At 37.7% G+C, this 16,538-nt stretch overlaps 2 protein-coding genes across 2 annotated transcripts in view; one reads left to right on the top strand and one right to left on the bottom strand.

The window, feature by feature from the left end:
* Positions 1-1,009, top strand: part of PPWD1 (peptidylprolyl isomerase domain and WD repeat containing 1) — a 10,163-nt gene extending 9,154 nt beyond the window's left edge. Inside the window, exons 10-11 of the mRNA XM_009875913.1 lie at positions 69-251; positions 840-1,009. Of these exons, the coding sequence (XP_009874215.1) occupies positions 69-251; positions 840-983 (327 nt within the window). The 3' untranslated portion in view covers positions 984-1,009. The remainder of the gene's footprint in view (positions 1-68; positions 252-839) is intronic.
* A 4,089-nt stretch (positions 1,010-5,098) lies between these two features.
* On the bottom strand, positions 5,099-15,541 carry TRIM23 (tripartite motif containing 23; the record flags this gene model as incomplete). The annotated part of the gene is made up of 9 exons (XM_009875914.1): positions 5,099-5,278; positions 5,626-5,750; positions 7,181-7,291; positions 7,409-7,538; positions 11,475-11,609; positions 12,655-12,870; positions 13,405-13,587; positions 14,201-14,479; positions 15,373-15,541. Coding segments are annotated over 9 exons (1,528 nt in total), but the record flags the coding sequence as incomplete, so codon positions are not given.
* Positions 15,542-16,538: the final 997 nt, after the last annotated feature.

The following is a 16,538-nucleotide window of genomic DNA, read 5'->3' as shown; positions in this document are numbered from 1 at the left end:
AACCTGGCATAAACCACTTTTGCTAGTTTTTCTATGTGATGATGTAATAACATTTAATTTCTATGCAGGGTTTCATGATTCAGACTGGTGACCCAACTGGTACAGGAATGGGAGGTGAAAGTATTTGGGGAGGAGAATTTGAAGATGAGTTTCATTCAACTTTACGACATGATAGACCATATACACTCAGCATGGCTAATGCAGGACCAAATACCAATGGATCCCAGTTTTTTATAACAGTAGTGCCAACTGTAAGTAATATTAAAAACATAAGGCCTGAGATGCTAACTGGATAGTAAAAATGTGGGGTTTTTTTCAGATGGAAAAAGGAGCAGACTAATACTATCTAAATAATTTCTTATTTTGCAAATAAATGCTGCACACAATGATTTACGTGTTGTATCAAATTCTTAGCGCATCAGGCATTTTTGCAATTGTGCTTTATATTAACATACAGTTTAAACTTGATGGAAATGGAGCTCTTGCTTAGATCATTTGAAGATTTGAGATATGGTGTGAATCGAATAGATACAAAACAAATGCTTGAAGGTAGTACTTAGAGAAACTGCCTTGCTGGAAATTAACCTCTATAATACTTTAAGTAAACAATTGAAAAGGGGAGTTTTAATGCATATGAATGTGTATTAGCTGCACTCTAATATTTTACATGCTAATATTTAAATGGTGTTAGGGTTTGTTTTTTTTTTCATAGTCCAAACATACATAATATGTCCATATTCACTTACTCTTGATCAATATCTTTCTGGTTTGGTACTTAACCTACATGCTGCTTTACATTTTAATATGTGCTTTCTTTCTCCTCCTGTGCCCTCAAACAGCCATGGCTAGACAACAAGCACAGTGTCTTTGGACGGGTGACTAAAGGAATGGAAGTTGTTCAGAGAATCTCAAATGTAAAAGTCAATCCCAAAACTGACAAACCTTATGAGGATATCAGCATCATTAACATCACTGTGAAGTAAGTGAAGAGTTGAAGATTCCAGATTAAGAAAAAAAAGGCAAACAAAACTCAGCACTGTGGGACCCGAAAAGAACATTTTTCATAGAACCCTAGCATTGCAAGGGTTGGAGGGGACTTTAAAGATCATCTAGATCCACCCCCCCTGCCATAGGCAGGGACATCCCCCACTAGCTCAGGCTGCCCAGAGCCCCATCCAGCCTGGCCTTAAAAACATCCAGGGATGGGGCTTCCACCACCTCTCTGGGCAACCTGTGCCAGGGTCTCACCTTCCTCATGGGGAAGAACTTCCTAATGTCCAATCTGAATTGATCCTTCTCTGTTTTTTGATAATCCCTGGATCTGAGAAGTGCCAGGACAGAGCACTTATGAGTTCTACTATTTTTAATGTACCTCAACTGCCCTAAGTCTGTATTTTTGGGAACTTTGTATTTTAAAGTAAAAACATTGCATGTTTCTTACAGAGTCTGTTTTTATTGCATTTCTTCTATGCAAAACTGAGGATAAAAGGCCACACCATTTCTCATGCAAGCATTTATAAAATAGGATCAGGGTACAGTCTGTAACTTTTCATGCTGATTTGCATCTTTCAAATCTAATTAATCCTTTTCACAATACTAAAGTCTTGACCTCTGTCATCTAAAAGTGCTTCTGTACATGTTTACTGTGTTCCAGAACAATGGTCACATCTTGCAATTGCCAATAATGTTTCACTCCTTAAACTAAAATAATGAGGAAACAATGGAGTGTGTTTCTGGCTTAATTTTTATTCAAAAATAAATGACAGCAGTCACCTGAACTAAGCTTGTATCAGGTGTTTCTGAAGCATTCCTCAAAGCTCAGATAACTTCTCAAGCTGTTATTGCTATGAGGGATAGTTAAGTCTCCTCTCATAACACCACTGCACATGGGACTCACTTCTGGTACCTTCATTCATGAAATGAGATGTGATGGTAATCACATTCAGTCCCTCAAAAGCTGCTACCACTAGGAAACTTGTCTTCAGTGAGATAAAGGGATATGAGGAAACAGTAAAAAAAAAAAATTTTACAGCACATTAAATATAGCACACCTCTATTCTGAGGAGGTTAAGCAAAAAAGGGCACATTTATTAATATACATTATACATTAATATACATGTGTTTATTGAAAATTAATTTTCTGGGCAACTCAAATTGCAGCAGCTCATGATCTGAAAGAGCCCACCCTTTCAAGTTATCTTTACCTACTGGAGCAGTTCAGAACAAGAAATATCTCAGAGTAAAACCCTGAGGTTCCACATAGTCCGCAATAAATTTGAAGGTAGCATATAGTAAGACCATCTCACATGGAAAAACACTTTTCACTTAGCTGAAACATACTATTTTTCAGCTGAGATTCTTTAAAGAAAGCCACAACACAGTCACTGAATGTTTTATTTACTCAACTTAACTTCACAATTAAGTCAAAATTCTATGACACATTACTCAGTCTTTTCAAATAATCCCCACAGTAATGCTTGAGTGAATTGTAGTTAAGGAAATATTGCAATTACATATTGCATAAGTCAGTACACTAAAAACTAAATTTCAGTAGAACTGGTAAAACAAGCTTAAATTTGTAACTGGAGCAGTTTATATGTAGTATTAATTTATAATACAAATAAACCTCTTAGTGTACCTGTTTACACTGAAGAGTTCACAGACAAATACAACACTTTCACAGTTATTTCAAGTCATCTTAAATTCCACTTAAAAACACTTTTATGGTAGCATTCTCCATGTATCACAACCAATCCTTGTACTCAAAATATGCTTAAGTGAGATTTTTTTTCTCTGCCTTCAGAAGTAATGTTATTAAAAATCCAAACTGGTCACCTTGAACATTTTAAAGTAGAAGTAGAACTATACTGAGAGTCATGTATAACTAAAGCATAAGCCAGCTAAAATAAAATTACAGAATCAGGATTTTTATAAAGAATTAATGTCTTCCCTGTTAATAATATTCTAAGAAAATGTATCTGCCATGCTTTGAACTTGCTCCTGTTTTAAAAAGAGCTATGAGGGGACAGTCAGCCCTAACTATACCTGGGACTACTCTGCAGCTAAGCAGATGCTAAGCAGATGCTCAGGTCAGAGCAGCCAACTGTCTATTGTGCAAGAAGTTACAGGCAGGGAAGGCTGAACAATTTTTAGTTCAGTAGGTGCAAGAAAACACCTCTTACTCCACTGTAAACTATTTCCAAATTCATCAGGTTGTCGAAGAAAGTAAATACCCTTTCTCAGGACCTATGTACAGGCAATCCAAGTCCATTTCACAAATATGTAACTACTTTAAAGCTTAGTGTTCTTTCAGCTACAATTCAAGTCATTAAACTGGCTGAATCTGAAGCTCCATTTAACACAACTTACATGAAATCTTAAGTAACAAAAGAAAACTACAGGTGTCCTTATGAGGAAGTAGTTAACTGCTTCCTCCTGAAGCAAAGTGCAAATACACTAAATTATTTGTTTATACAATCTTGGCTTTACCCAAGGTACACAGTGCGAAAACATAGCAAGATCAATAATACTACAGTAAAAGCCATAGCCACAGATATATTTTCCTTGCTAGGTGAGGTGCACAGCTTTCACATTTAAACACACTCTTCAGCGTGGGAAAAGTATCTACCCATCTGCAAAAACACCACTCACTTCCACTGTCTCACTCCCTCAATCCACCTCTGCTCCATTAAGAAAAGTGATGATGGGCAGTTTTGATCTCTTGGCCTTGTTCTCTCTGTAGCTCCCCTACCAACAGGAAGAGGTCCATGGCATGGCTTCTTCAGTTGGCCGTGGGTATGCACTTAAAAAAGGAAGGGCAGAAGATTTCTGGTGTGCATACCAGACAGAAAAATTTGTTAGCAGAGTTGCATGTCCAGCAGAAAAAAAGACATCAGTAAGTCACTGTAACCTCCTCTAAATTTAAACAGTGCTACACAGCCATTATTTCACAGGTTTGTGAATGAGTAATCCTCAAAAACAGAGACATTGCTGACAGTTCCATGAAGAAGATACAGTAGAGAACTTAAAATCTAATTATGGAAGTTTTATATCACATTTTACAATCTGCTCTTCTGTATTATAATCAGCATACACTGCTGTACAATGTGTTATTTAATATTAAGGCCACTATCTTAATCTGGGAGCATGACTTCTGCATAAGAGTACATAGCTGGATTGACATACCATACTACTTCTTTAAGAAGTTTTGGGGTTTTTCAAACTTAATTTTACTTCCTGAGGAGTAAGATTAACCTCTAAAGGCAGATTATGCCCTCAAGCATGCACAACACACTTTCACCTCAGTATCACTACAGTCTGTCCATAAATAATTTAGCATGTGTACAATTACCAAAAAAAATCCAAAACCCAAACAACCAAAACCACAAAACCAACTAGCCCCTCCCTCCCCAAGTAGAAAACAATTAGTGAAACAATGCCACAGCCCCCTACCCCTGCACCACTGTTCACTCTTCTCCATTTCCTTTGCCTGTTATGATGCCTTCTGGTAACAAACAGGGAAGCTAGTAAGTAACAGGTGAAGCATTTTCTTTTTCTGGTGTATTTACACGCAACTTTCAACGACACCTTCAGATTAATGCAATCTTTAGATATTAAAGAGTAGCACCATTTACTTCTGACTAATAGACATAGCTGGCTGCTCTAATACCTTGAGATGGATTTTGGAATAGTTTTCTGGGAAAGTATTTTTAAAACACACAATTTTTTTCAGACACCAATTAACTACTGTAACCTTGTTGTAATTATTAGATTAATTCCAATGCATATTTTTTCAGGGAAGAATTTTAAATTTTAACAACCTAATTTCACCAAGAAAAATTTCAAGGCACCCTTGTAGCGACCCGGTTCATTACTCGTATCAAATTTCAAAAACACTATAATAGCAACGGCATAAGTTTACTGAACCAGTTATCCAACTTAGGATAAAGGCTTATATTTTTCTGGAACAAGCAAGTTGAATAAAATCCCCTGTTCAGTCAGCAGACCTGGCCAAAATATCCAAAATCGTGCAAAAAAACCCCAAATCAAAACAGAACAAAACATTAAACTACAACTTTAAATTACAGCTGCTCTAAAATTAAGCCACATCCAGTACACCAGCAGCCACCAACTGCCTCGAAAGCCAGTCCAATCCTTCATAAAGTCCTGTACCACTTCGGGCATCACAACCCTGAATATACCAGCTGCGGCCACAGCAGAGTTTGTGGAGACTCAGCAGTTCTGTGATTTCTTCCACGGAAAGTGCACCTGCTACATCCTGCAACAGAATCAGATAGAGACTCAATTATTTTTCTCTATGTTTCAAGCATTTTGTTTTTAATCAATGGCTTAGATTGAAACTACAGATCACATAAAAACTTTCCAAACACAAAAGCCCAATAAACCAGCTGTGCACTTACTACTCGTTACCATAAGGCAAAAAACGATTGTTGGATCTACTAAGCACTCTAGCATCACTTATTTGCCAGCATTAAACATAAGGAAAACATCTACATTTTATGCTTTCCATATTATCATTCCCTACCCATAGCAGAGGGTTCAGAAAGTTGGAATACGACATACAAACTGAGGAAAGAGTAATAGAGTGAAAAAAATCACAAGTACCTGTTTATTAGCAAAGATCAAGAGCAAGGCATCCCGCAATTCCTTCTCTGTTAATAATTTTGCAAGTTCACTGTGTGCTTCACTGACTCTGTCTCTGTGACTACTATCAACAACAAACACCACCGCTATGAAAGAAAGAGAGACATCTTTTACACACATTCAAATATAAACTCTGTAAAATCAGCTTTCACCTTACATGATTTTAATTTTTTTTTCTAGCAGTCTTCTATGTGAAGTTTCTCAGCAGTGTGCAAGGTCAGTTTCAAATCCAGGAGGACTGAGAAACACCTTACATACTTCTACACTTTGGACAAAAGTCTAGAATTCATCCTAAACTAGTTTATTGCCTAGTCTAGTGTAAAGGCTGTGATATTTTAACTACTTAGGTATAAAAACAGATTTACTGTGTGTGGACTGAGTATCTCAGCTTAAAGCATCTAAAACCATTTCTTGATCCATTTATACTCAGTCAACTCGTACACAATTCTTCCAGTATCCCTTAACTGGCTGTAAAATCTGAAGGTTCAGCCAAATCTACACAGCTTTCTTCAAATGCAGGCTACACAATGCAGAGAAGACTGCCATTGACCTGACACAGCAGCAATAGATTTTACTCTCTGCTACAGAGAGCAACCAAGATGCCAGAAAGGCTGGAGAGTCAGGGAGGCAGAGCTAGAGGACAAAATTTAAGCTCATGGGTTTTGCAATTAAAAAAACCCAACACCAAAACTATACAAAACTTACTGCAGTTATACACCAGGGTAACTGCTTAGACTTTCTCTCGAACACAGTTCTTCAGGGCAGATGTCTACATTACTGGTGTTCACACAGTAAGTTTTAAGAGGACAACAGAAATCCCAAAACACAATTTTAAAAAGTTTGAAAATATGAACAATGTGAAGTGTTAAAAGTTCACCATGAAGGGTGAAATAATGCACAAAGGGGAGCAGCTGATGTTTGTCATTCCTAATTATTACAGATAATTCTGGATGAATTAATGAGGAACGACTTTCTAAATGGGAAGCCAACTATGGACAATTTATAGCAGGACAGTACGAATTTCTAAGTTAGCACCATTTAGATCAATGTTTTCAGAATCAGTAATCTAGTCTACAACCAGATATTACACCACAATACCAAGTCATAAGTTATAGAACTCCACAGAATTTTTTAAGTTGCCAAGTAAAGGCTCCTGAAAGCTGAGTATTTTCATTTCAAGTGCTATTTAAATTTCATACCTGGCAAGTACTACTTCTCACTATGCAAACTTTGGAATTCTGCACCTCATCTGCTGTCAGCCAGAACCAGTATAAGAGACATTCTAATTTTGTTCAGCAGCATGAACTGTCTGATGGATTTATGTAGAATGCACCTTTATCACGCAGCAGACATCATGACCAACTGGATTAAAATTTCTTAGTTTATGAATCTAGCAGCTGCATTTTGGATTAGATGAACCATTTTTTACAGTTATAAATTACTTCTATTAATAATATTTTTGGCTCTTAAATGCAGGCTAGAAGACAAAATACAGTTTAAAATGTATCAGTCTCACCTTGTGTATTGAGATAATAATGTTTCCACAAAGGCCTCAATTTATGCTTCCCTCCTACATCCCAAATAGTAAACTTCAAATTCTTGTATTCTACAGTTTCAACATTAAAGCCTAGAATAAAAATATTAAAGTTTTATAGTCTTTTTACTTATTAATATAAAATAATCAGATTCTACAGATAAGTCAAACATTCAGAAAAATCACTGCAATTAAACTGTTGTTACTAACCTATTGTTGGAATTGGCTGCATGAATTCATCTTGCTTTAACTTAAACAAAATAGTTGTTTTGCCAGCTCCATCTAACCCTAGAGTGACAACCCGAATTTCCATTTTTGGTCCAATATGTACCCTGTTGTCCTGGAAGAAACAGCATATACAAAACAAGAGCAAGTTTAGGAAATTCAAATGAGAAAACCCTTATGTTTAAGATATTTATTTTGTCACTCTTTGTAAAGTGATTAAACAGATGGACTGCAAAAATACAAGACATAATCACCAATCACCCCCAGCAATAATATAAATCAAAATATTCAATTATCTATGTAGTGAAGCTGCAACTTCTGAGCTGCCAAATGCCTCTTAGAAAGAAGGCCAATCTCATGCTGCACTTGAGAAATTTCACATTCTTTCATCATTCTTGGGTCAGAACAGATTAGGAGTTGTTCATAGCAATTGGAATTCTCTGACCAGATAACTTTGCTCTGTGGCTTTTCCACTCTTTTCTTACACTACTGAAGCCCCACCTACAGAACTATTTAATTGCTGGAAGGTTCATAGCTATGCCTCTTCACCTCAAGTAACTTCCAATCCTTTACCATGTTACAATGGCAACATGATTAGCATTAAGCAGTAATCAGAAATAGTTAAGAAAAACCATGCAGAAAAAAACCCTCAAGCCTTGCTTGGAGGCAAGGAAAGAGAATCAACATCCTATTTGTACTTTAGACCAAGCTATCATGATTACTGAACAATCTGATGCTAACAATGTGAATTACTACTATGAAGCAACAATCATAAATCATAAAATAAACAACATAGGCCAAGATTGCTATGTATTCCTGAAACATATTTTGAAGTACTTAGAAATGCTACCTTGATCATAGAACCACAGAATATTTTGGGATGGGTCATCTAGTACAATGCCCCCTGCCATAAGCAGGGACATCTTCAACTACATCAGCGTGCTCAGAGCCTCATAAAACTGATCTTGAATGCTTCCAGCGACGGGGCTTCTACCACCTCTCTGGGCAACCTGTTACTCTGCTTCTCCACCGTCACTGTAAAAAACTTCTTCTTTATATCCAGTCTACATCTACCCTTGTCCTGTAGCAACAGGCCCTGCTAAAACAATTGTCCCCACCTTTCTTATAAGGCCGTTGAAGTACTGGAAGGATGCAGTAATGTGTGCCCAGAGCCTTCTCTTCACCATGTCAAACAACCTCAACACTCTCTAGCCTTTCTTCTTAGGATAGATGTTCCATCCCTCTGGTCATCTTCGTGGCCCTGCTCTGGACCTGCTCCAACAGCTCCATGCCCTTCCTGAGCTGAGGACTCCAGCACTGCCGGTGGCATCTCACCAGAGCAGAGCAGGAGGCAGAATCACCTCCCTTGACCTGCTGGCCACGTTTCTCTTGATGCAGCCCAGGACACAGTTGGGTTTTTAGGCTGCCAGCACACATTGCTGGCTCATGTTGACTGTATCAACAAGCACCATCAAGTGCTTCTCTGTAGGGCTCCTCTCAGTCCAGTCATCACCCAGCCTGTACTGATACCAGGTGTTGCCCTGTGCATGATGATATACCTGAATTTCAATTATCACAACGATGTGGCTTAAAGGAAGGCAGAAGGAAAAGAGGCACCTCTGGATAGAGCTGCTAAATTTATAGGTTTCTTGCTGGAGGCAGCACCCTGGTTATGGGCAGAGCTTGCTGACAGTGAGCCTGCCTGGCCATCTGTGCAGAGAACAGGTTTCAGTGAACAAAGGCGAGATGCAGGGAGGTGTTAATTCAGCTTAGCTCTGTCTTGCCTTAACAGATCCTTTACTGTGATGACCCAAGGGGGGTTGTGGAAAATGACCTGAGTCATCCCAAACAGAAACAGCAGACAAAGGACTCCAGTGCGAACAGAATCGAAACCCAGACAACAAACATTTCACCCTGAGTCTCATATTCAACCACTATCTACTCCTGAGATGTGTTATATTTGGCTGAGTAAATCATGTATGTGTGAAATACACTAATCTGGCTAAGTATCAAGATACACTAATTTGGCTGAGTCACCAGTGTGCTAGTTACCACTAGTAGGGGGTAGCACTGGTGTGCTAATAGGAGGTGCCCAGGAGAGAAAAGGGGAAATTTTATGATAACACCAAAGTATCCCCAGGCATGCCTCTGCCACCCCTACATCCCATCACTACAGTATAAAAACTGTAAGATTTTGGGCAGAATTTTGGGAGTGGGAGACAAGTTTTACCAAATATACAGCAGGACTGTAGGAGGTTCTTCCCCCCTCATTTGAGAGGTCAGATGAGGACATCTTCCCTGGGACTGAGAACAATTACCTGAGAGAGGGTAAGTGACTAAGAGACATGTGGCATACTTTAGGATTGCTATGGTTACTAACGTGCGCACTTCGTAAATCTGCACTAGTACATTTTTCCTGGGAATCACTTAAGTTTACAGTTTTTGATTTGAAGATGTGACATCTGTCTGAAATCTGTTGTGAGCCACAGACCTTTCAGGTACAAAAGTCTCACTACTGTGGCCATCAGCACAACAGTATTCCAAAAGAAAAAACACCCACACAAAACGTATAGAAAGAGAGCTTTAAACTTAGCAAGAAGTGAGAAAGCTAAGAGACTGAACCTTACATTTTCATCGCTGCTGGTTTTGTGCAAAAAATTATCTTTGTTTGGAACGTCTGAAATTCAGAATCTAAGCTCCAGAAGATTTCATAAAAATACCATTTTGTCACAGGAGAAAAACAACTAAAGCCTCATTTCTAAGTGCCGAGAGACATTGGGAGACTTCTGGTTCCCTCAGGCCAAGACCAATTCAAATCGCCTATTACGGGCTTAGTTGGCTGCAACCATTCTCCTTGCAAATGCTTGGAAATTTGCAATCGGGTCCTAAAGGCAAAATCAGGCATTTAAAATGCCTCTCTGACTCAGCCTTGTGAGATGGCAGCATCAATCCGTTCTGAATACACAGAATGCAATTCATCGTCGGTGAAACGTGAATGCTACTTCATTCATGGAACAATGGGGGTTTGCAGAACTGTCTCTGACCTTCCCCCAACTCTGGCCTGAAAGAAGGGGCAGAAGTGAAAATATTGAATTTGTTGATCTGATCAGTTATCACATGGAAATTTACAAATCTTTAAGCCACAAACCAAATTACTTTGAGGAAACTGTATTTCTGACATCAACAAGCACTGGGACAGAATCCCCACGGAAGCATCCATTTCCTTACAGCAACGGCTTCTACAGCAACAGTTAAATCTTCCAGTTTCATCTCAGGAACAATATTCCTCTTTCACACATTCAGGATGAAAAAACCCTCATAAATTACAGTACTACTTGTTCTTCAGAGATTCAATCTTATGTACTCTCCTACATGAAAAATATCACCATCTCCAAACTTCAAATGATTTCATTGCTTTCAAAATACTGAAATGATATTAAAGCAATTAAAAAAACTACTTAGATGATGTACTGTGTCTAAACTATCTGTGAATACAAAGCAACACCAAGACAAATTATCACCTAATGATCTGAAGGAAATACACTATTTTTAACACTGTAAGCAACATTACAATAGCCTTATTACATTTGAAAACCGGTGTGCAATTTTCAGGAAATAAAATAATAAACATTTTGCAGAAGTTACGTCATCCACATGAAAAAGCCAAAAATACATGGGAAACCAAAGGGTAGATTTCTGGTCTAAGTTGAATATACAACAAATTAGGGATGCTTCCAAAGAACTGTGTTTCCAGAATTCACAAACATGGTCTTACATATTTAAAAGTAGATAATGCTCAGACAAAGCTACTGATGTAGTCAACATCAAACAAATGTTTCTCACACTAACTGTAACAGCACGGTGCTTTTGCTGTTCAAGTATCAGATGGCACTGAAGATATGATAAGACACTGCGTCCCTGATGCTGAACTTCCTAAATTTGCTGCAACATATACAGCATCATAATAAACATATATCATTCTTGCTTTCTTTTAAATTACGTTTGAGATTTCATGAAGTGGATAGCTGTACTTTCATGAGATTAAGAATACCTTTGTAAAAGTAACAGGTATGCTAGCATCCAGCTGTACATGATCTGCAAGTTCTGTAAACTGCTGCTGCTGTTTCTGTAATGTCTCCAGCAATCTTGTAATTTCCTGTTTGGCCAACACTACTCTGCAGTCATCCTAAACAGACAAATAAAACAAAAGCATTACTTTCCTTTAGCAACTTACTTAAAATAACCAAACACAGTGTAAAGGGATGGCTGGAAGCACTTTAAATAGAAATACTCTAGTTAAGAAACTCACATTTACAAAACAGATTTACTTAAAATTGTAGTACAAACACGAAGCCCTTGCCATTCCTCACTAATGCCTCTAGATGCTAAGTAGTTCTGCAGTTCTAAAAAAGCTTTTTCATTCGCCTGTTTTAGTCCTGCAGGAATAGGAATCTAAGAGACAGTAATATAGTAAATACAGAATATTTATATCATTCATGTATCATTCCAGCAGCCGGAACACAGCAGCTGCTTTGCAGCTTACATCAACACACTGAAAAAGATTGATATCCACCAGTCAATGATGGGAACCTTTGCATACTTCAAAGTACATCTGACTAAGCAACCAGACACTAGCTCTGAACAAATTAAGTTAAAAATAAATTACAAGTAACTCATTAGTGAAGTAACTTCTCACACTCAATTTACTATTCACTACATACATGATTTCCCTCTTGCTATCATTGAATTAAGTGAATAATGGACCACGAGATACTCTCATATAGCCACTTCTTTCACATAATACGTTGAATTGCCAGTATTACAAGTGCTACTGGAAGTTACTTAGCCCTAAAACATTTTCTCCCTACCAGCCTCATATGACCATTATCTTCAAACACTTATACTGGTAATCTCAACTGTAAATGCTTCCCACAAATCTTGTAGGTTTTATGCTTCAGTTTCATGACTCCTTACTATTAATCTCACAGGTAACCAGAAATTACTCCAGACAAGAGAATCCTGCCACTGGATTTACAGCAATTGGAGGACTTGATGGTTTTGGACAAATCATCCTTGTCTAAACCACCCCTGTAATGAATACTTCAATCATATCATTACTGTTTTAACATTGTAAAGGAAATAAAAATGCAGAGTACCTTTTTGTTTGTAGTCTAAACTTAATTCACAGTTCATGTATCCTGTAATTTGCTTCAGTTCATTTGCCAACCTACCTGTTGTAAAGTCTTTTCACAATGAAGGCAGGCTGTTGAAACCTGTGACAAGAGGATGGTCATGTCTTCTTGCTGTTGCCTAAGCCAAATCAATTTCTCTCTCACGTGAGCATCAACAACACTAAGAGCCATTTCCTCCTGACGACAAAGGGTTTCATGAAGATCAGAAAAATAGGCTCGGACACACGAGCGAGCATTCTCTGCGGTTCCTGGTACCTACAGCGTTGCAGAGGATTAAGGACATCGGTTGATTTCAGAAGTACATTCTTCATTTTATTCCAGTTTCTAACTTAACTTTACAACTGCTTGGCTACATCACAGTTCAAGTCCCAGTTACACGGAAAGCCTTATCAGCCCTAAGACCAAGATCCTCCAAGAAGTTACTCCAATTATCAAATAGCTTTTTTTGTATACGTACACACCAGTGGAAATGACCAGGGAAAAAAGCTTCAATAGCATGACAGCACCTGAGAACAGATGCAACCTGCCACAGTACTTCAATACTGTACTAACAGTTACACAGCTTTTCCTCCTGCCTCTCCATTTTCATACAGACTAAAAACATTTTAAGAGACTACAAATTCCCCTCTATTTGCTGACGTACAACTCAATACTGACTTCTTAGATGTATGAATTTAAAAACTTGTCTAACAAAACTTATCTTGGTTATTACAAAATCCTTATCTTGGTTATTACAAAAAGCAAATATTCTGTGCATGTGGCATGAAAAAAAAACAACACAACACATACATGTTCAGTATGGGCCATTCCAACTCCATCTTCAACTATTTGTTCTCCTCCTTCTATATGCTGAACAATTCCAACTAATTTTCTGGAATAATCTGAGATTTCTTCTGTGAAAGTTCTTATACAGTGGGCCATGTCTAAAATGGATGCACGAATCTGGTTTGCTTCAGGTTCCAAGACAGAATGCTATTAATTAAAAGCAACATATCAAAGGCCAATTACAAACAACCTCCTTAATAATCTTAAAATAATTTAACTTCATATTTATATATATACACATATATACATACACATATATGCATATACAAGAAAAGCAAGTAAGAATTTAAAACCATCTTGCAATTTAAAATGTAATCAGGAGTTACAGATTATGCTGAGATTAAGTATCTAGCAACTACACAAGTTAACACACAAATTTTCCTTGTTTACCCAATCAATTATACAAAAACGAACAGTAGTTAGACTGCACCAAGTTGGGTGGACCTAGTGTTTGTATGATGAAAACAACTTCAGAATTAGCGTCTCAATGTTGTCAAGTTCAGAAAAGCATCAGATAAAGGAACTGTCCATCTTAATATATATGTAATATTATGATCTTAGAAACAATGTTTTTTTTCTTGTAATTTTATCACAGCAGTTACCTGAAATGAAGTGAAAGTGAAAAAATGTTATAAAGTAACTTCTGGAAAGACATATCAAGAATCTGGCCTCCCTTCTATATAATGTTTTGTACTTTAACTGTATACATAGTTTTGCAAGCCACCCTATAGCATGACTAGAAACAGATTACTAGCAGTACCTTATGACCTTGATGCTTCCCATATTCTTTGCAGACACAACACATAAGAGGACTCGCCTGACAGCCCTCTTCCAAACAAACAAACTCAATAGCATGCACTTGGTGTTGGGAGCACATGGTCTTCTCATGAGGCTTATCAGCAAGAGGCACACGCCTGTGCTTCGCCAGTGTCTTGGTAGAATGAGTAAGCTGCGAACAGTCTGCACACAGGTGAGTGGCACAAACAGTGCAATATACAGATGCAATGTGGGCTTCATCTTCATCGCACCTAATGATACTCTAAGGGAAAAAAAAAAAAAGGAAAGAAAGCCAAAACCGAAGTTGTTAATGTTTAATTCCCAAAACTGAGGAAAATCAGAAGACCTGCTACCAATATAAGCTTGAAAACAGCACCTCTTTAAAAGTTACACTAGCAGACATTAGGACTGCTTTGATTTTTGTTTTTTAAACATTTATTGAGAGCTTAAAATCAACTTTTCAGTTTCATTTACAGTCAACTCCAATAAACCACTCTTAAGGTGTTCAGCGATTTTATAAACTCAAACTTCAGTGAAATCTGTAAAGTTTTGGAGGATAAAATAACTCATGTTCTAGTCATTTCCTCCAAAGAAGACATCATATATAAAGAATTACAAAGTTACAGACAAAATACCAATGGAAAAATGCACTTGGGACAGTTATCTATTCTGAGAATAGCATTGCATGATACTTTTTGCATAGCAGTTGTTACTACCGAAATGATTAAAGCAGACAGTTTTGATAATGAAGTGCTGTCACATGATGTAGTGATACCAAATGACGATAAAAGGTGAGAGCCTAGAAGAGCTGCAGTCTTTAGGAAGAGTTAGTACGAACTTTTAGAAAACTATCTTTAAATCACTGTAACTAAAATATGCAAATGAGTAGCCTTTTCCAGAAGTTTTAAAAGCCTTAACACGGGGAAAAGAGTATGCATGCTTACAATGCCTTTTTATTTCCTGCTTTAGTCAGTAAAGTTCAACATTTATTTATGAAGCAATTAACTGCAGCCTTAATACCAGATGCCAGAAGAAAACAAAAGCATTACTATAGAAATTTTATTTACCAAAGAACTGACTTTAATTTTTTTCTATCTAGAGATAACTTTAAGCAAACGTAACAATTTTTTTTCTGTTTTTTTTAAAGCTCAGTACCTCTCCAGATAGACCAATGGCTTCTTCTGCTGTCCCACATTGCCCAGCGGGTCCATTCTGCAACCGTTCCAAGAGCTCCAACAAAGCAAAATTCTTTTTCAAGCCCCAGACACCAGAATCTCCTATTTTTGAGGAAGAGTTAAATGAAGGAGATAAGAGGAAGAAAAACCTCAAATACCATCATAAGTTCCACAAACCATACTTGAGATTCTGACAAATATTAAGAGTACATTAACTAGTGATATTAACTGAAGCGATATACAAATATCACTTTTTCTATGTAAGCTCACTCTTTCTATCCTTTTTTCCACTACAGAACTATTTAATATTTATGCACATTTTCCCTACTTAAAAGATGCCAAAATTATTAAAAACTTACAAAAACTCAGCAAAAGCACTTGCAAAATATCCTGCAACAGCTAACAACTAAAGACCAGAAGGAAGATAGAAACTCAAATATGCATCATAAAAATTAGTATTTTGCATAGGAAAGCTGGCTGTCTTTCAATGTCTTTCATCTCCTCCAACCTCACAAGTACTGCATTCCTAAAAAGAGTAAATCAGGCAAAAGCACCAGGAGGCCCACATGGAAGAAAAAGGAAATCCTGGCCAAAATCAAATACAAAAGAGGAATCCACAAATGGTGTAAGCAAGGACTGGTAAGCTGGGATGATTATAAGGAAATTGCTTGTGAAACCAGAAATAAGGTTAGAAAAGCTAAAGCCCAGACAGAATCAAATCTGGCCAGGGACACTAAAAATAACAGAAAAGGATTCTACAGGTATGTGAGAGAAAAAAGAAAAATGAGTGAGAATGTGGGGCCTCTCCGGAGGGACACAGGTGACCTGCTTACCAAGGACATGAAGAAAGCTGAAGTACTCACAACTTTTTTGCTTCAGTCTTCACTGCTAATCACTTGAGCCACACCACTCAAATCACAGCGGCTGCTGGGTGGGTTTGGGAGAGTGAAGAACCACCCAGGGTAGGAGAAGATCAGGTCTGGGAACACCTAGAGAACCTGAAGGTGCACAAGTCCATGGGACCTGATGAGATACATCCACGGGTCCTGAAGGAACTGGTGGCTGAAGTTGCTAAGCTACTAGCCACCACATTCAAGAAGTAGTGGCAGTCTGGTGAAGCTCCCACAGATTGGAAAAAGGGAAACA

The sequence above is a fragment of the Apaloderma vittatum genome, unplaced genomic scaffold (genome assembly GCF_000703405.1).
Source record: "Apaloderma vittatum isolate BGI_N311 unplaced genomic scaffold, ASM70340v1 scaffold8289, whole genome shotgun sequence".
NCBI lineage: Eukaryota > Metazoa > Chordata > Aves > Trogoniformes > Trogonidae > Apaloderma > Apaloderma vittatum.
Note: the sequence above shows the minus strand (reverse complement) of the source record. Positions and strands in the feature narration are given on the sequence as shown.